A 21373-nucleotide genomic window follows, 5' to 3' on the forward strand; every position below is an offset into this window, starting at 1 on the left:
TAAACATGAGCTTAATAACATAACTGCCTATATACTCTGCTGTCAACTCAAAGTTTCAGAATATATATCAATCTGACCTTTTCCCTGTGGACTATCACTTGTGAATTTATCTAAAATGTATTTAAATCATCTGTAAAACCTCCACAATAAAAGAACTAGTCCCAAGTTAAAGGAGTGATAACCAGAGCTAATGTAAGTGAAAAGTCTGTGCAATCTCTAGTCCAATTTATCATACAGAACTTTATTTGTGCCCTACCATGTGCCAGCTACTATCATCTAATACAACTTCACATACCTTGTAAGGTAATTACTATCACACTCATTTTATTGATGCAATGGCTAAAATGGTAAATATTTTATCAGAGCCCAGATTTTAATCTAGTTTTCCTAATGATTTCTTTTTAAAATGTTTATTTCCAGAATGTAGCTATCTGTTCATTTATCCTCCTCATTTAAATTAAATATCAAAACTTTAAATTCTAAGTTACTGTAAGCAAGGTTTCTTTATTTTACATTTAAGTATCAGTTATAATATAATTTAATTTGACAGTTTAATACCTCTGAAATCTTTTTTTTTCTTGATTTGGGTACAAAATTTAGTGAAACGTTAAACTTTCTGACTTTAAACCTAAAGTTTTATCTTGATGTGGTTGAAAATGATGCTATGACTTTGTTTTCAAAATGGCTTTTAGAGTTCTACTTCTAAAAAATAACCTTATAATGTTTCTTGGACATTAAACAACTCTCTGACAAAACAACATTTCGATGACTTGAATACAAATGAATCAGAAACATACGGATTGAATTTTTCTTGATGTATAAGAAAGTTTGAATAGAAAGAAAAAAAGTCACTGGCAAAATTCATTCTGAGTATTGCCAAACCGAAAATGTCTGAAAACATAGGGCTTTTTAAAAGACATTCTAATGAACCCCAAAATACTATCTTTGTTTTTCCATCTCTAAATTATTCTATAAACCCAAGTTTGAAAAAAAGAATTAATCTACTTGGAAGGCTTAAGCTATATAAAGCATCAAACAACGGAAAATTATAGTGTTTGGGGGGAAAACTCAAGTCTTTAAAGTTAGATTAAATTGCTATCTGTGTAATAAACTATGTGCATATGTGTGTAGGAAAAATCATTACTGTAGATTTATTAACAATGTTAATAAAGACCTAGTATGTCAGTTAATTAATGTATCATTATAATGTAGGGAACTGGAAATCTTGCAATAATTTAGGACAGATTTAAGCCTACTCATTTACTATTAAAAACAAAAATAGAATTTATTTTATCATAGAGGTTTATTAACCACCATGAGAAAGTGCTTGAGAACTTTAAAACCAATTTTGTAAAATTGGATATAACATCTTGTCTGGAATGTCTAAATTTTGCCCTTAAGAAGCGGCAATATATTTTTTCATTTGCTTGCTCATATGTTTGTATTATTTTGCTGAAACAAACATATGGAGCTCTGAGAATTATCTATTCAGCATGAAAAAATAATAAAATATTCTTGAACTCTCTTGCCAAATCCATTGCAGTTCATTTGTCAAATTTCTAAAAAGAGTATTTCATAAACTGACATAATTTCCACAGGCTCTCTGAGGAATCAAAATGCTACTTTTGATTTCAGCAGCCTTTTGATTCCCAAAATATATTTAGACCTTTTTGGTATTTTTTCTTCACAGGGGCAGGCTAAACAAAATTTAATAATACACATCACTGACTTTCTCCTTTCCTTATGATTTAAACTATTTAGTTTCCGTACTGTGGTTTGCTCTACAAAATTCTGCTCCTATGTTACATTAAACTGCTTTAGTTACTAATTCCAAAACTCACAGTTTGGAATGTCTTCAAGAGGACCTAATAGACACCTACAGAACTCTCCACCCCAAATCAACAGAATATACATTTTTTTCAGCACCACACCACACCTATTCCAAAATTGACCACATAGTTGGAAGTAAAGCTCTCCTCAGCAAATGTAAAAGAACAGAAATTATAACAAACTGTCTCTCAGACCACAGTGCAATCAAACTAGAACTCAGGATTAAGAAACTCACTCAAAACCACTCAACTACATGGAAACTGAACAACCTGCTCCTGAATGACTACTGGGTACATAATGAAATGAAGGCAGAAATAAAGATGTTCTTTGAAACCAACGAGAACAAAGACACAACATACCAGAATCTCTGGGACACATTCAAAGCAGTGTGTAGAGGGAAATTTATAGCACTAAATGCCCACAAGAGAAAGCAGGAAAGATCCAAAATTGACACCCTAACATCACAATTAAAAGAACTAGAAAAGCAAGAGCAAACACATTCAAAAGCTAGCAGAAGGCTAGAAATAACTAAAATCAGAGCAGAACTGAAGGAAATAGAGACACAAAAAACCCTTCAAAAAATTAATGAATCCAGGAGCTGGTTTTTTGAAAAGATCAACAAAATTGATAGACAGCTAGCAAGACTAATAAAGAAGAAAAGAGAGAAGAATCAAATAGACACAATAAAAAATGCAAAAGGGGTTATCACCACTGATCCCACAGAAATACCATCTACAATCAGAGAATGCTATAAATACTTCTTTGCAAATAAACTAGAAAATCTAGAAGAAATGGATAAATTTCTCGACAAATACACCCTCCCAAGACTAAACCAGGAAGAAGTTGAATCTCTGAATAGACCAATAACAGGCTCTGAAATTGTGGCAATAATCAATTGCTTACCAACCAAAAAGAGTCCAGGACCTGATGGATTCACAGCCGAATTCTACCAGAGGTACAAGGAGGAACTGGTACCATTCCTTCCGAAACTATTCCAATCAATAGAAAAAGAGGGAATCCTCCCTAACACATTTTATGAGGCCAACATCATCCTGATACCAAAGCCTGGCAGAGACACAACCAAAAAAAAGAATTTCAGACCAATATCCTTGATGAACATTGATGCAAAAATCCTCAGTAAAATACTGGCAAACCGAATCCAGCAGCACATCAAAAAGCTTATCCACCATGATCAAGTGGGCTTCATCCCTGGGATGCAAGGCTGGTTCAACTTACGCAAATCAATAAATGTAATCCAGCATATAAACAGAACCAAGGACAAAAACCACATGATTATCTCAATAGATGCAGAAAAGGCCTTTGACAAAATTCAACAACGCTTCATGCTAAAAACTCTCAATAAATTAGGTATTGATGGGACATATCTCAAAATAATAAGAGCTATCTATGACAAACCCACAGCCAACAACATACTGAATGGGCAAAAACTGGAAGCATTCCCTTTGAAAACTGGCACAAGACAGGGATGCCCTCTCTCACCACTCCTATTCAACATAGTGTTGGAAGTTCTGGCCAGAGCAATCAGGCAGGAGAAGGAAATAAAGGGTATTCAATTAGGAAAAGAGGAAGTCAAATTGTCCCTGTTTGCAGATGACATGATTGTATATCTAGAAAACCCCATTGTCTCAGCCCCAAATCTCCTTAAGCTGAGAAGCAACTTCAGCAAAGTCTCAGGATACAAAATCAATGTACAAAAATCACAAGCATTCTTGTACACCAATCACAGACAAACAGAGAGCCAAATCATGAGCGAAGTCCCATTCACAATTGCTTCAAAGAGAATAAAATACCTAGGAATCCAACTTACAAGGGACATGAAGGACCTCTTCGAGGAGAACTACAAACCACTGCTCAGTGAAATAAAAGAGGATACAAACAAATGGAAGAACATTCCATGCTCATGGGTTGGAAGAATCAATATCGTGAAAATGGCCATACTGCCCAAGGTAATTTATAGATTCAATGCCATCCCCATCAAGCTACCAACGACTTTCTTCACAGAATTGGAAAAAACTACTTTAAAGTTCATATGGAACCAAAAAAGAGCCTGCATCGCCAAGTCAATCCTAAGCCAAAAGAACAAAGCTGGAGGCATCACGCTACCTGACTTCAAACTATACTACAAGGCTACAGTAACCAAAACAGCATGGTACTGGTACCACAACAGAGACATAGATCAATGGAACAGAACAGAGCTCTCAGAAATAATGCCACATATCTACAACTATCCAATCTTTGACAAACCTGACGAAAACAAGGAATGGGATAAGGATACCCTATTTAATAAATGGTGCTGGGAAAACTGGCTAGCCATATGTAGAAAGCTGAAACTGGATCCCTTCCTTACACCTTATACAAAAATTAATTCAAGATGGATTAAAGACTTATATGTTAGACCTAAAACCATAAAAACTCTAGAAGAAAACCTAGGCAATACCATTCAGGACATAGGCATGGGCAAGGACTTCATGTCTAAAACACCAAAAGCAATGGCAACAAAAGCCAAAATTGACAAATGGGATCTAATTAAACTAAAGAGCTTCTGCACAGCAAAAGAAACTACCATCAGAGTGAACAGGCAACCTACAGAATGGGAGAAAATTTTCGCAACCTACTCATCTGACAAAGGGCTAATATCCAGAATCTACAATGAACTCAAACAAATTTACAAGAAAAAACAAACAACCCCATCAAAAAGTGGGCAAAGGACATGAACAGACACTTCTCAAAAGAAGACATTTATGCAGCCAAAAAACACATGAAAAAATGCTCATCATCACTGGCCGTCAGAGAAATGCAAATCAAAACCACAATGAGATACCATCTCACACCAGTTAGAATGGCCATCATTAAAAAGTCAGGAAACAACAGGTGCTGGAGAGGATGTGGAGAAATAGGAACAATTTTACACTGTTGGTGGGACTGTAAACTAGTTCAACCATTGTGGAAGTCAGTGTGGCAATTCCTCAGGGATCTAGAACTAGAAATACCATTTGTCCCAGCCATCCCATTACTGGATATATACCCAAAGGACTATAAATCATGCTGCTATAAAGACACATGCACAAGTATGTTTATTGCGGCACTATTCACAATAGCAAAGACTTGGAACCAACTCAAATGTCCAACAACGATAGACTGGATTAAGAAAATTTGGCACATATACACCATGGAATACTATGCAGCCGTAAAAAATGATGAGTTCATGTCCTTTGTAGGGACATGGATGAAACTGGAAACCATTATTCTCAGCAAACTATCGCAAGGACAAAAAACCAAACACCACATGTTCTCACTCATAGATGGGAATTGAACAATGAGAACATATGGACACAGGAAGGGGAACATCACACTCCGGGGACTGTTGTGGGGTGGGGGGAGGGGGGAGGGACAGCATTAGGAGACATACCTAATGCTAAATGACGAGTTAATGGGTGCAGCAAACCAACATGGCACATGGATACATATGTAACAAACCTGCACATTGTGCACATGAACCCTAAAACTTAAAGTATAATAATAATAATAATAATAATAATAAGAGGAACATGTTCAGTGGCAAGTGAACTACAAAACCCTTTTAATTACAAACTCACTCAATTACCATTCAAAGTACGCACTGAGGGTACAAGTGTGAATGAGTGATACATGTCCCATGACCTCATGAAACTGATATTCATTCAACCTGTAATCACAGTGGTGTAACTGTGATTGATTAAAGTAATAAGTTTAGTTCTTTTTTATCGCTCATGGTCAAGCTACAAGAGAATATTACATTTAATTTAGATGTCATATTCCTTACATGATTTGTTTACAGATCACTTGCCTAATAGCATCTGCAATCACATTTTATACATGAAAGTTGTTCTGGCCAATCCTGGACTGTTAAATTTTTCCAGAATATACCATGCCATTTTGACATAGTGTGCATTTACTTACTGTTTCTTCATCCAGGAATGAATTACCCTGTCCTCACCATCACTTCACATACTTCCATGACTTCCCTTCCTCTTCATCTGTATTTCTTAGTATCCTAACTGCTGACCCAGTTTCAAGGCCACCTGTACCATGGCTCTTTTGGCTCCATCCCAGGTGTCTTTAGCCATGTATGTTCTGCTTTCCCATGATGTCTTTGTTGTATCACTATTTTTCAGTATTAGGGCACTTCATTCTTTCTAAAATTAGCTTCCTATAACCTGTCTCTTAGGTGATATGCTTTTGTAACCTGCCACCTTGCATGCACAGATAATAATTGTATGTTGAACAAATGGATAAATGAATAATAGTTTACAAATGAATTTGAAAGCAGACTTTCCTGACTATCATCCTTTCATGATTTTCAACTCCTTTTGTTTAGACGAAAACGTTAGGAATACATTACTGAAAATAAAAGATGGTCTGTCTGCTCTGAAGCAATGTCACATTGAGAACACAATCAGTGGTAATGAGTGAAGCTGTAATAAGCTGAAGCATCTGGTTATTCATATTTATAAGGAAATGACACATGTATATTCTCCATGAGGTTGCAGTTAATAAAACTAACGTGCCCAGAGAATCAGTTGCTTTCCCAAGGCCGTATCTGTTCCACCTCTGGTTAAAATCTGTTTTAAGTATTGCCTAAAAGCAAAAAGCCAGCTAGCCTAGCATGTTTAACCATTTGAAAATTCTTCAAATTAGACAATATCAAAGAGATAAGGAAAAGCAACAAAAGGCTGTATATCTCAAACCGAACTCTCAAATATAGAATTTGGAAACCTTTTAAAGGAGTAAAACATTAGTTTACTCTAGGCTAAAAAATAACATACTAGTAACTTAAAGTAAAATTACCCATGTAATATAAGAGAAAATCAATCATAGAGAAAGGGAAAGTCAAAATATAGACTAGTTCTCAGAGAGAAAAAGATAAATTGAAAACAACATAGAAGTTAAATTATGGAAATAGTAAAAAAGAGAACCAATACAAGATAAGAGTGGGGGAAAAAAAAAAAGAGAAACTTTAGAAGTCCACGTGGAGCATGAGGGAAGATGGAAATTAAAAGGAAACAGGCTGATCATATTTCATAGATTTCTTGATTTGTTTAGTTAGACATTTCAAGCATATCCCCAAAGAGGAGAGTGGGAGAAGCACACACCACTAATTTCATTTTTCTTGTTTAGGCCACATACCAGGGAAGGAACGATTTGCTTACCTCCCCAGTGCCAATTTCCCAGTCACATTTCTGACCATAAATGTACAGTAGCTTAACATTGTAAGAATTCTTGGAAGATTATTTAAATTTGTGCTTTACTCAGTCTACATTTATAATGCTTGAACTCTGAGGATCCTTTAATGATAATCTTAAAGCCATAATTGGACTCTAACCTATAATCCAGAATATTTGAATTGTTTATGAAAATTCAATATTGTAATTAAAAGCTATGGAAAAATCTGGATTTGAGAGCATAGGGAAGGTTTGAAACTTTGCCTATAATACTTTCAGTAAGAACTTTCTTTCTCTAGATCTAGATTTGAGACACGGCCGGGCGCGGTGGCTCACGCCTGTAATCCCAGCACTTTGGGAGGCCGAGGTGGGCGGATCACGAGGTCAGGAGATCGAGACCATCCTGGCTAACACGGTGAATCCCCCGTCTCTACTGAAAATACAAAAAAAATGAGCCGGGCGTGGTGGCGGGCGCTTGTAGTCCCAGCTACTCGGGTGGCTGAGGCGAGAGAATGGCGTGAACCCGGGAGGCGGAGCTTGCAGTGAGCCGAGATGGTGCCACTGCTCTCCAGCCTGGGCAACAAACAGAGCAAAAAACCAAACACCGCATGTTCTCACTCATAGGTAGGATTTGAACAATGAGAACACATGGACACAGCAAGGGGAACATCACACTCCGGGGACTGTTGTGGGATGGGGGGAGGGGGGGAGGGGGGGAGGGATAGCATTGGGAGATACACCTAATGCTAAATGACGAGTTAATGGGTGCAGCACACCAACATGGCACATGTATACATATGTAACAAACCTGCACATTGTGCACATGTACCCTAAAACTTAAAGTATAATAATAATAGTAAAAACAGAGCAAGACTCCACCTCAAAAAAAAAAAAAAGATTTGAGACCCATAAAACATTCACTAGACTAACCCTTTAATATATTTGTGTGTGAACTTCATTCCATATATACAATCTTTGCAGTCACAGCATTGGTAATGTTATTATCCATAGGCTGTGAAACTTGCTGCAGGTAAAACAAGGCCATAGTGAAGTCTTAAGTATTTATAGCAATAAATCTCCTTGAAAAAGGTCCAAGACAGACACAACTTTTACTTACCTCTGTGGTTTATTAAACAAGTCTTTTGTGTAACACAGCAACGAAAAAGGAGGGAGGTAGACTGTAGGCCTAATGCTTTTCTTGCCTGATTCTGTGACAACTAGAAGCAGTGAACCTTAAATAAGATACGTTCTCTTATTAATGATCTTTTTAAAAATTAGACTCCCTGTCCCTGGTGATAACATTTTTAGGGTAGAGAATAAGGGCACAATGTAGATCTCCATGATGTTTTTTATAAATATTTAAAATTAAATATTAAGTTTTTAAATTGTGTCTCCATTAAATTGTGTCTTATCCTCCTATCATGACAAATATAATTTTAAATTACCTGCGAAGTCTAGATTTGAGTTTAGAGTGTTTGAACTTTGAGTGATCAAAGGGCAACAAAGATCTGAATATATTGGCCTTGGCTTCCTGAGCCTTCTGAGCAAATATGCCAGTATCACCATCACCACAGTCTGCAAATTCTGTTCCATGTGTCTGAATTGCCTGCCCCACAACTTCTTCCCCTAATCACATCTTTGTGTTTCAGATTATAGCTCAAATCTAGTCACCATCCTATGTTAACAGATCCATTGAACTGCTCAGTGTGCTGTGATATGCATTCACTAATACTATTGTGTTATTACTACCTCGTGCATCACTCAAATGCAAGTCTCATAAAGCCATCTGCATTGGCTCACTTTTATATCTCCAGAATCTCACCAAGTGGCTCTTTTGGCTCTATCCCAGGTGTCTTTAGCCATGTATGTTCTGCTTTCCCATGGTGTCTTTGATATGTCACTATTTTTCAGTATTAGGGCATATAGTAGGTGCCCAATAAATACTTGTGAGCATAAGAATTACTTCTGGACCTTCTTAAAAGTGACGATTTCCTACAGACCCTTCCACAAGTAATTCTGGAGCAGTAGCCTTTGATCAAACATTGCAATACGTAAAGAACTAACTTGGTATTATTTTTCTGCAGTTTTTTTGTGACTCATTCCATCCCCATCTCCTCTATCCCACTTTGTATTACTGGTAGCTCCTTTACTTCCCTAGTGTCTTTTTTGATACATATTTATAACTGTTTTAGTTGAGGTTTAAGACATAATTTGCATATAGTAATATTTATTCTTATTTGATGTACAGTTCTATAAATTTTTACAAATCATATAGTTGTGTAACCACCACAACTATATAATTTTGGTATTGTTGTATTAGAGTAGTGCTACTTACTTACATATACAGGTCTTCAACACTAGACTCAAAATTGCTTGAGAGCAGTAGCAGTACCTACATCTTCTTTACCTCCCACCCCACAGCCTGACAATAAATTTATTGGATAAATGTGTTCTAAATTGATTAACTAATATAGTTTTGCACTACCCTATGAAATGTGTTGCCTTGGACATCATAAATATAAAACATATATTGGTTATATCACATAAAAAACGATAACTCTCAATGTGTCAAACAAGCTTCACAAAAAATATATAAAATTCAGTGCTTACCATCCCCTGTTTCTGCACAGAGCTGTAAGCCCAAATTATTCTGGGGATTAATCACCCAATGATTGCTGGTCACAGTGATATCAAAGACAAGCCAACCCACATCTAAAGCTTGGGCCTTTCTTGTGTCTAACAAGAACAGATCTGCATCCCTAAAAAGAAAAGGAACAACAAAAAAAGTTAAAGGTTTAAATGAACATCATTATTTCCTAGACTTAAGTGAAAACATTACAAAAGCAGTCTGTAAAATAACAGCAGTTAGTTAAAGAACAAGAGGAACAAGTGACTCAAGTGATGAGTAATAAGATACAAAACGCTTTGTTACTAGGCTTCCAACCAAACCTGGTACAGATTAGTAATCTCTATCTGAAAGTAATTTCCATTTTCCTGCTTTTCACTGGCCTTTATAAACTGACTTAGTGCTCTTAATTTGATCCCTGGTCATCAGTGTTCCTGGTAACCACCATCTGTAAGTAGTCCTCAAAACAAAGGATTAAACTGAATAGAGACAAATGAAAGTAGCTGTTCCAGTTTGGATGAATGTGAATTCTCAAATGAAAGGAACACAGGCAGGATGTAATGCAATCATCTGTTTTAGAAAGAGTTTTCTAATATTTTTTCTATTTTTATTATATAATTATTTTATGGATACCAAACACCAAGAGAGTATTACAGAGTAATACCACTGGTTTAAGGAGTAAATCCCATGAGTTGAGTGGCACAATCTGTGAGAACTTTTGTTAGTATCTTCTGCAAGCTTAAGTCCCCCTGGGACAGTAATGGCTGTGAATATGAACTTACATATTTTAGAATAGTCTGCACAGTGTTGCTGTTATTAACGTTTATACTTATATTTTTGAATCTTAATTTTAACATTATATTTATAAATGTATAAACATTTGTTGAATTATAATGAATACTTTATTATTCTCTTACTACTGGCAGTCTCTGAGCTAAAATTACCTATTTCTGACATTTAATTTTTACAACAGCTCCTTCGTATTAAAAACATTCAGGCTCAAATAGGTTAACTGTAAAACACTGTATCTCCCTCAAGGTAGAGTAGAAATAACACCATTATGCATTTTATGACCTTTGATGTTGTATTGAATCTATTTAAGAGCATATTATTTATATAGAAAACAATAGAGCTATTCATTGTTTAATATTAGTATACTATGTTAAATACTATTTTACTGCATTTTCTGTCTGTATACATCATAGAAGTCACTTTAAGGGTGGCTTACAAAATGTGAAAACACATTTTTAATAAATCATACTTTTTTAATGAAAAATAAAATTTAAAATTGAACCATTTTAACAAAATGAAGTTAAAAAAATGTGTGAGTATCTTAGAAACTATATCTTTGTTTCCTAACTAGATTTGCACTTTTTTCTATTAATCTAGAGAAATTCAAATAAATGTAATATGACAATGAAATCATCTAAATATCCTAATAAAAACCATGAATGTTTTATTGTCTTTTCACAATTACAGTCATAGTGTTTACGAAAGGAAGGTTTGAAATGCTTTTTTCACATCTGATATAGGATTCAGTTTTAGATACTGCAGACTTATGACAAGCATATCGTACAAAGCAATAAAATGATTCCTTTAGTTCTCACTAGAATTTGTAGAACCCTTTATAGTCCCAGTGTGATAGCATGTCAGTTAAATTCTTCCTCTTCCTCCTAAATTGGAAAATCCTCCAAATGAGCAGACAAGAAAATAAGAATTGTCTTAAAGTTTTGAGATATTTGGTAAATATCTCTGAGACCTTAATCTTGGAATTAACTCATTTACACTGTTCACTTTCTAAACAGGAGCAGTCACCCTGTGCCTTGGGCAATACTTGAGTGCTACACTGATTTCAGGTCTGCTTTCATTTGAAATATGGTAAAAAATGTCCTAATCCATTCTGCAAGGCTCATAATGTCATCCCTTGGCATGATATTAATAAAGACGTGAAAAACAAAAAAGAACAAGGAGGTAAACTTTCCGAAGCAAAATTAACAAATTTCTTTTGGTAGTCATTTCAATGATATTTTCTATTATTTTTAAATTGTGCCATCTCTTCAGAGAAAAAAAAAAAAAATCCCCAAACTCTCCATGTTCAAATCCCAAAACTTTCCAGCATGTATATGAAGGAAACAGTTCCAGTTTAAATGTATGTATTTAGAAAAAGCATCAAGTATAGCCTAAATATCTGAATTTCAGTGATGCAAATTGCAATTCATTGGAAAGTAAATCTAGGAAGATGAAGTGGTATGGTCTAAAAAGACCCATATATTTCTAGTTCACCTCTGAAAATTTATGAAAGTTCAATTGATTTCATAAGTGCACAGTTTTCTATTAATGGTCGAAGCTATTTTACTTTTGACTGACAAATTAATTTCTCCTTTCTCCTTTCATATACGAAGCGCTTCTGCATTACCTATGGACAACAGAATATGCTTGAGGAGAATCAAGACTATGACTAATAAACACAGTGGTAATAATTCTGTAATTTTTACTCATACGGCCCCTTTCATAGCAGGTTCCTAAAGACAAGTGCCCCCCAACCCCATTCTGTAGAATGTTAGAGGGGATTTCTTTTGAAGTATAAAATTTCTCCACTAAAATATGGCACTTATACTACCGGGAATAGTAAAATATCCTAAGTATTTCCCATGAATAGTGTAAAATAAACTTGTTAAAGTTGTCCTGCCTCACCAGTTTTACTTCACTTTTTTAAAGAAATTCTTACAATATCCAATAAAACATTTTAAATAGTAATGCATTTAAGAACAGTGCAATAGAGAAAATACATGTATAAAGAAAAAACATATTTATTTGTAGCAAAAATAATTCCATAAATCCTTTAAATAAGGTGCAGTTACAATACTTAAAATTAAAGCTACATTGTGGCGAAGAAAAAGCCCATTTACATGAATGTGTATAAGCAAATATTTCAGAATGGTGTTTGTGATTGTTTTCTTTTTTTTTTGAGACGGAGTCTCGCTCTGTCTCCCAGGCTGGAGTGCAGTTAGTGCCATCTCGGCTCACTGCAAGCTCTGCCTCCCAGGTTCATGCCATTCTCCTGCCTCAGCCTCCCGAGTAGCTGAGACTACAGGCGCCTGCCACCATGCCTGGCTAATTTTTTGTATTTTTAGTAGAGACGGGGTTTCATCATGCTAGCCAGGATGGTCTCGATCTCCTGACCTCATGATCCACCCGCCTTGGCCTCCCAAAGTGCTGGGATTACAGGCCCACGTGTGATTGTTTTCTAAGGCTGTCATAACAAAATACCAGACTAGAGTTTGCAATTGATTTTCTCTCATTTCTGGAGGCTAGAATTCCAAAATCAAGGTGTCAGCAGGGTCGGTTCTTTCTGAAACTGGAGGAAAAGATCTGTTCCAGGCTCTCTCCTTGGCTCGTAGATTGTTGTCTTCTCCCTGTATCCCTTCTCATCATCTTTTCTCCTATGCATGTCTTTGTGTCTAAATTTCCTCTTTTCATAAGGACACCAGTCATATTGGGTTAGGATTCATTCTACTGACCTCGCTTTAGGTCAACTGCCTTTGCAAAGACCCTATGTCCAAATATGGTCACATTCTGAGTTACTGGAGGCTAGGACTTCAACATCGGGGGAGAGGGCACAATTCAATCCATAATACTAATACTAATAAAGCGGGTTTTTTTTTTTTAAGGCAGGAATGTAAATATTCCTGGATGTGAATAGTCTGTCTTTATTGACAACATAGCACTTATCAAGATTGAGAGGTTTTCAAAAACAAATATGTGAAAGTAAATTTATATTAATAGAAATCATAATGACTAAAATTTGCATTTTTCTTTTTCAGGTAAAATTTCATTGTTCGTCTTGAGTATGATATAGATCAGTATAATAATTTCCTCTATGGTTAATAAAGTCATCATGCCATTGTTAAATACAGAGTCAGGTTTAACAGATAAAGTTAGATTTGTAGTATCAGATAAGCTTATCAGATATGAAATATTTTGGAGTATTAAGTTTAACTACTCAAAGGTGAATAGTAATACATAATATATACATACATTTATTGTCAATACAAATACATTTGAGCAGGTCTGACTCATCGTGACCAGAAGTTTAAACATGTCTGGTTATACATGGGCTACTGGTGTGTTTGTGTATATTTACTTGCATGAGTGCCTTTTATTTTACTGAAAGAAGAAAGAGTTTTGCATACATACCTTGAGAATCTTAAAATACCAGAAGGACACTACACTAAAGACTAAACAGCAGGAACCAAAATTCAGCAGAATTTAAGTTACTACCATTAGCATAACTCAACCAAAAATGCTAATTGGTGGAATGAGAAAATTGAAGCTATATAGCTAAGAAATTAATATTTATCATCTTTTTATCAATATCAATGTAGTGCTATAAAGATTTGGAGATCAGACAGATCTTGAACAATTAAGGAATTCCTCAACCTCAGTTTCCCTGTATATTAAAAGTGGTATGATAATCCCTGCCTTAAAAGGTTTTGATCAAGACCAAGTGCAATACTTTGAATATCTATCTGGTTAAGAGGTAAATTACACTTAAATCTGCAATCTTTTATAGGGTCTGCCATAATACAAATGTCTCTAAATTGCTTCATTTTGACCTATGAGTTTTGGGAAAGTATTATTTAGGGAAGCACATTACCTCCAAATGACCTCGATCAGTGTTAATTTGGTATTTACAAGAAGGGGGAAGAAGAAAAGGAGAGGAGCAGAAGGAGGAGAAAAGGAGAAGGAGGAGGTAGAGAAAACAAGGCACAAAAAATATTAGAAAGTATTTCTGGGAGTGTTGTTTCAAAACTTCAACTATTGACTGGCTTTAGAAGTTTACCTGTGGATCCAAAGCAACTCCATCTTGAAAGCTAATCCACTCTATTGGCTTCTGATTAACTTCTGTTCTGGGAAGCCCTCTAATACTTTCAGTTTATCTATCTTCCTTGTGTAAGAGCAGGTACTTACACAAATTCTGCCTTTAGGTCAAACAACCTTTATGTTATCATACTTCAATTGTCCTGCAGTTCCCTTCTGAACCATCCCTCCTCCCTAGGTAATGGTCTGGGAATCCACCATCTCAACTTGTTGCTGCCCAAGACACAGGCATGGCTTCTGTTCCTAAGTCCCTATTAAATATTTCTTCCAAGGAAACTGGTTTTGTCAGCCTCTCTTTTCAGCCTCTCAGATTCCTGGGACTTTGGGGTAGGTTTGCACAGACCTCCCCACAGTGAAACATCACCTTTTAAAAAAGCACTTTAAAAAGCACTTATATAAGTACACTTTCCTTGTATAAGAATAGAGTTAGAGGTTGCATTGTGGATATAACATTTATCCATTTAAATAAATGCTAAAAAAACAACGACAAGCCGGGCGCGGTGGCTTACGCTTGTAATCCCAGCACTTTGGGAGGCCTAGGCGGGCAGATCACGAGGTCAGGAGATCAAGACCACAGTGAAACCCGTCTCTACTAAAAAATACAAAAAAAAAAAATTAGCCAGGCGTGGTGGCGGGCACCTGTAGTCCCAGCTACTCGGAGAGGCTGAGGCAGGAGAATGGCGTGAACCCGGGAGGTGGAGCTTGCAGTGAGCCGAGATTGCGCCACTGCACTCCAGCCTGGGCGACAGAGCGAGACTCTGTCTCAAAACAACAACAACAACAACAACAACAACAAACACACACATACACACACACACACAACCTGTGGATTCCTGCATTTTCGATAGCATAGTATTTCCAATGACAGTATCATACACAAATATACAAAAATGCTACTTTTCAAATAACATAGATGGATCTGAAGATGATATACTTATTAACACTGTGATATATGATTAAAAATGTGATTCTAGTGATAAAGACATCATGTCAAAGACGCATGAGACAAGTTTGAAGAAAAAGCCATCATATATATGTTTTGAGAGTGAAACAAGGAATACTATATTAATCATTTCATATAACATGTGAATTAAAATATGTATGCAAAATATTAACAAACGATTATAGTTTTGTCTATTTTAAGTGTATTCATTATCTACCTATGCTTATACAAAAAATCAAGTGTATAAAACATTCAACTTCTTGATCTAATTTGTTTGATCTTTTACTTGAGTAAAGGGAATATCATTTTATATGATTATATTATGGTAATATGTTCTCCTTATAATTAGATATATAAGGGATGTGAACAGGCCTAGTAGCACACCAGGCATGTAGTACTGGAAATGTTAACTTCCTCTATTTTTCTAGTCAGCTGAATAAATGGAGTATTCTCATTATAAGACCAAAAAAAATTGACCAAGAATATTTGATGGGAAATCAAGGAGTCTGGCATTTTAACTCTGAAAGTGACCAAAATAAATCACAGAATACTAGAACTGAGTGAGATATAAATTACTTAGCCAAACTATTTTTTCATAAGGAAATTTAAAGAGAAATCAAATAATTTTCCATGTTCACTTAGCCAATAGGGGGATCCAAACCCAGTTTTCCATTTTCAGAACACTTTTATAAAATATCAGCTCCCTTTACTCCCAAACCATAACTCAGTTGCTTTCCTTATCTTGAAGAAAAGCATTGATATTTGGAATGGACCACTGAAAGGTTGATCTGAGCCACTAGCCTAAAACAAGATGGGTAGAAACAGCTAAGAAGTGACTTTGGCTGTCATTTCACAAATCCATCTATCTATTAATTCATTTATTCACTTTTTCAATTTAACGTATTTTCACACTCCATGGTGGTTTTATACTATATCAATTCAACTAAGCTGGAACTACTGTGTATGGTTCGGGATTAGGGTTGGCTGCAAAGGGAATTTGGGTAACATTTAGAAGGTGGCAGTGAAGCAGTAGCCATATTTATACTTAGAAGACTACCGTGTGATCAAGTATTATTGCAACTTAGACATATTGTGGAGATCTGCTGGTTCATCTTATTGGTGTTGGGCATGCAGCTTCTTCAGATCCCACTAATTCTCCCTATTTAGTTCCTCTGAATCTAGGGCAAGGCATCCCCTTCTAAAAGAAAGGACTTGGCGGCTAGAAAGTCAACTGCATCATTGAAGCTGGAGACTTGGAGGTAGGTTCCACTTTGTCCTCATGGGTTCCAGATTATCTCCACAGGTTCTGTTTTGTCCTTGTTTCCCCCAGTGCATCTTTCCTTTCTGACTCTCTGGCCTGTGGACCTTAAGCCCAGCTTCAGATGCAGAGCAACAGACTTAAATAGACTGGTTAGCTCTAGGAATGCATAAGGTCAAATCTCTACCATCAATCCTTGAAGAAGCATTTCCCAGGAAGATAAATCTCCACTTTGCTCTTGGCTAATTATACTGGAACACTTACTTCAGTACTGGAAGGGCAGTACTTTGTTCTCTCTGGAGAGAGTGCTCTGGATATGAATCTGTCTTCTTTGTCCATGATGCTTGTCCCCAAAATTACCACACATGAACTTCCAGAATGCCTTATTCACTTATTCATAGAATTCCATACTGCATTGCTTCTGATAAAAAATGGGCTCATGCTTACAGAAGTCACTGGTCTTCCCATGCTTCCCATTAAAAGGATGGCCTTTTGAAGACTCAGTTATGCCACAAGTTGGGTACCAATATTTTACAAGAATGAACTGATATCCTTCAGGGAAGCTTTATATGATCTAAATCAGTAACCAATATAGCAAGGATGACTGTTTCTCTCATAGCCAGATATCTCATGGTCTGGAAATCAAGGGGTGGAAATGGAAGTGGTTCCTCTCAACTCATTATACATGATTCAACTAGCAAAATCTGTGCTTCTGACTCCCAAGACATTGGGCTATGTTGGTCCAGAGCTCTTAGTTCTCAATGGTACAATGCTAATTCTAGTGTCCATAGCAATAGTTCTATTAAATTGGAAGTTTAAACAGCTACCTGGCCACTTTGACTCCTCATGCCAGTGAATCAAGAAGCCAGTAAGCGGTTACCATACCATATGAATCAATGATTCTAAATATCAAAGGGAAATTGCACTACTACTACCACAATATGGGTAATGAGGAGTATGCACAGAGTACAAGAGATCACCTGGAACACCACTTAGTACTCCTTTGTCATATGACAAAAGTAAACGGAAAATCACAGTTCATTGCAGGCATTATTGCTAATGGCCCAGACACTTCAACAATAAATGTTTGATTTACCGTACTAGATAAGGAAAAGTGACCAGCTATGGTGCTTGTCAAAATAAACAGAAAATTGATTGCATAGTAAAAGAAGGAAATTATAAACACCAACTGCAACCATGTGACTAGCTGCAGAAATGAGTGTTGTAATATGGTATTTCTTCCTTATTTTGAAATTAATATATTTATGTTTTTGTATTAAATATATGTGTATTTTTCCCATTACTTTTAATGGCAAAAACCACAAGTACTTTTGCACCTACCTAATATATATTAAACAATTCTTTTTTTCCCCTTTTCTTCCCCATCTACCTCCCATCTAGTATAAGCAGTGTTGATAGTAGCTAATCACATATTTCAGTATTGAAGTTACAATACTTCAAAGGGAGAGTATGGCTCAGCTAGAAAAAGAATGAACAACATCCAAAGATGGATTAAAAGGCAGAATTACTTTGCTATTACATTTTTTATAAGTTATGAATGGTGCCGGGTGCGGTGGCTCATGCCTGTAATCCCAGCACTTTGGGAGGCCGAGGTGAGCAGATTATCCAAGGTCAGGAGTTCGAAACCGGCCTGGCTAACATGGCAAAACCCCGTCTCCACTAAAAATACAAAAATTAGCTGGGGCGGTGGGGGGGAGGTGGCAGGCACCTGTAATCCCAGCTACTCAGGAGGCTGAGGCAGGAGAATCGCTTGGACCCAGGAGGCAGAGGTTGCAGTGAGCTGAGATCACGCCATTGCACTCCAGCCTGTGTGACAAGAGCGAAGCTCCGCCTCAAACAAAAGAAAATAAAACAAAAACAAAACAAACAAAAAAAACAGGAAGAAGTTATGAATGGTTATAAAAGGTGTATATTAGTGCCAAATTGACAAGGATGGACTGTTGTGGCTATGTACATTGTCATATTACCTAAACAGAAATGACAAATCCCAGAATTCCCTTGGGAATTTGTTTGGGGCTGCTTTGAAGTTAGCCATCAGAGAAATCTGCACAGGAGTTGGGTAGTGGAATGGAAGCAGCACCCAAGTTTATGATTGCATAATTGGTAAAGTGCCAGGCTTTTCTGCTGCTTGCATACGTTGTCACTGATCTGCTAGCTCACCTTACTGTTGGGAGCACCTGGGCTCTTTCAGCTTCCACTGAGTAACAGCTCCATCAGCTTCTCCAAATTCTGGCCCACAATTCCTTCTGCAAGATCACCTCCTTCAGCTTCTCTACATCCTAAGCAAAGGAGTTTGTGGAATTCATGGTGAAGCATACCAGTCTCCCCTGCAGGCCATGCACATCATTAAAGTTGGAACTCCAAAGGCATGAGAAAGACATGGGTTCCAATTTGTCCTTGGGTCTCCAGCATATCCTGAAAAGTTCTAGTTCTTCTTGTTCTCTGCAATTCTATATCTGTTTTTCTTCCCAGCTGCCTATGGGAAGCTAACTTTAGACCCATCACAAGATGGAGAAGCAACAGCCTTCCATGAACTATTTAACCAGGTCCCATGATTGCAGAAAGTCAAATCCCTATAATAAATCTCTTATTCCTTATGACTCCCAATAATTTTATTTTTCTTATCAATCACTATCTAGCTTACACCCTGTTATGGGTTAAATTGTGTCTTTCAAAAACATATGTTGAAGTATTAGTCCCTCGTACTTGTGAATGTGATCTTATTTGGAAATACACTTGCAAATGTAATCAAGTTAAGATGAGGTAAGCCATATTTCAATACAACCGGTATCCTTATAAGAAGAAGAGGAGAGACACAAAGATAGAGACGTAAAAGGAAGAGAGCCACATGAAGATAGAGGAGGAGATTGGAGTTACAATATCTTCACACAGCCAAGGAACTTCTAGGGCTACCAGAAGATGAAAAAGGCAAGGAAGCATCATCCTCTAGAGGTTTTGGAGGGTGCGTGGCCTTACCAAATTCCTTGATTTGGGAAACCTAGCCTTCAGAAATGTAAGAAAACAACTTCCTATTGTATTAAGCCATCATAGTTTTTAGTCATCTGTTATGGCAATTCTAGGAAACTAATATATTCCCCTGATTAGGATATTTTACATATTAAATAGGGAATGATCAACAATATCAAATACTGAGGAGAATAAGAAGAAAGAAAAAGTATCTATAAGATCTGGTAAAGAGGAGGCTGATGGTAGATGCCTAGTTGAGTGGAGTTACGAAAATCAAATTACAGTGCATTGAGGGGTGAATTAAATATGAGAAAGAGAAGGAATTGAAAGTAAAGTTTTATATCTGTGAATATGGTTATGATGTGGAAAGGACAAATAGTGTGGAATTTGGGGAAATAGGTGCAAACAGTCATGTAAAGGGATTTTCAATGTGATAATCATGAGGCTAATTATAGGATGCACTTAAGTTTGTATGTGGAAGATAGAACATCTTGCACTATTTCAATGTAAGAAGAGATGTACGTAGACAGTACAGAAAATCTTCTGGAATAAGCAAATGCTTATTTACCTCTCTACAACACTATCCTTAGAGTTCAAATGCAAAATTTCATTATAAATGAAATCACCTCTTAGCAAGAGACATTGGATAAACTAATATGCACTGGGTGGGATGCCCATTCATCTTTTGCTGAAATCTCTTTTATCAAGAGCACTATATTACAGACACATGGCAAAAGTGTTTGCTTGTTTTAAAAATATAATTGAACATTTCTCGTTGGTATCAGGTGCCAATAAGCTGTAAGACTCACAGATACTTGATTTTATTTATTTAATTATTTTACTTTAGGTTCTGGGATACAAGTGCATAACGTGTCGGTTTGTTACATAGATATATATGTGCCATGGTAGTTTGCTGCACCTATCAACCTGTCATCAAAGTTTTAAGCCCCACATGATTAGTTATTTGTTCTCATGCTCTCCCTCCCCTTGACCAGATTCATCCATGTTCCTGCAAAGGACATGATCTCATTCCTTTTTATGGCTTTATAGTATTCCATGGTGTATATGTAGCACCTTTTCTTTAACCAGTTTATCATTGATGGGCATTTGAGTTAGTTCCAGGTCTTTGCTTTATAGCAGAATGATTTATATTCCCTTGGGTATATATCCAGTAATGGGATTGCTGGGTCAGATGGTATTTCTGGTTCTAGATCCTTGAGGAACTGCCACATTGTTTTCCACAATGGTTGAACTAATTTACATTCCCACCAACAGTGTAAAAGCATTCCTATTTCTCCACATCCTCACCAGCATGTATTGTTTCTTGACTTTTTAATAATCACCATTCTGACTGGTGTGAGATGGTAGCTCACTGTGGTTTTGATTTGCATTTCTCTAATGATTAGTGATGTTGAGCTTTTTTTCATATGTTTGTTGGCCACATAAATGTCTTCTTTTGAGACGTGTCTGTTCATATCCTTTGCCCAATTTTTGATGGGGTTATTTTTTTTTCCTTGTAAACTTAAGTTCCTTGTAGATTCTAGGTATCAGACCTTCATCAGATGAGTAGAATACCAACATTTTCTCCCCTTCTGTAGGTTGTCTGTTCACTCTGATGATAGTTT

At 36.4% G+C, this 21373-nt stretch overlaps 1 protein-coding gene across 4 annotated transcripts in view; it reads right to left on the minus strand.

The window, feature by feature from the left end:
* The window catches only part of BMP5 (bone morphogenetic protein 5), a 129147-nt gene that overhangs the window by 34937 nt on the left and 72837 nt on the right, over positions 1-21373 (minus strand). For all 4 annotated transcript variants that reach the window (XM_055263255.2, XM_055263254.2, XM_055263253.2 and 1 more), the window contains exon 3: positions 9663-9811. In XM_055263255.2, the coding sequence (XP_055119230.1) occupies positions 9663-9811 (149 nt within the window). The remainder of the gene's footprint in view (positions 1-9662; positions 9812-21373) is intronic.

Source organism: Symphalangus syndactylus, chromosome 23 (assembly GCF_028878055.3).
Source record: "Symphalangus syndactylus isolate Jambi chromosome 23, NHGRI_mSymSyn1-v2.1_pri, whole genome shotgun sequence".
In the NCBI taxonomy this organism is placed as follows: Eukaryota; Metazoa; Chordata; class Mammalia; order Primates; family Hylobatidae; genus Symphalangus; species Symphalangus syndactylus.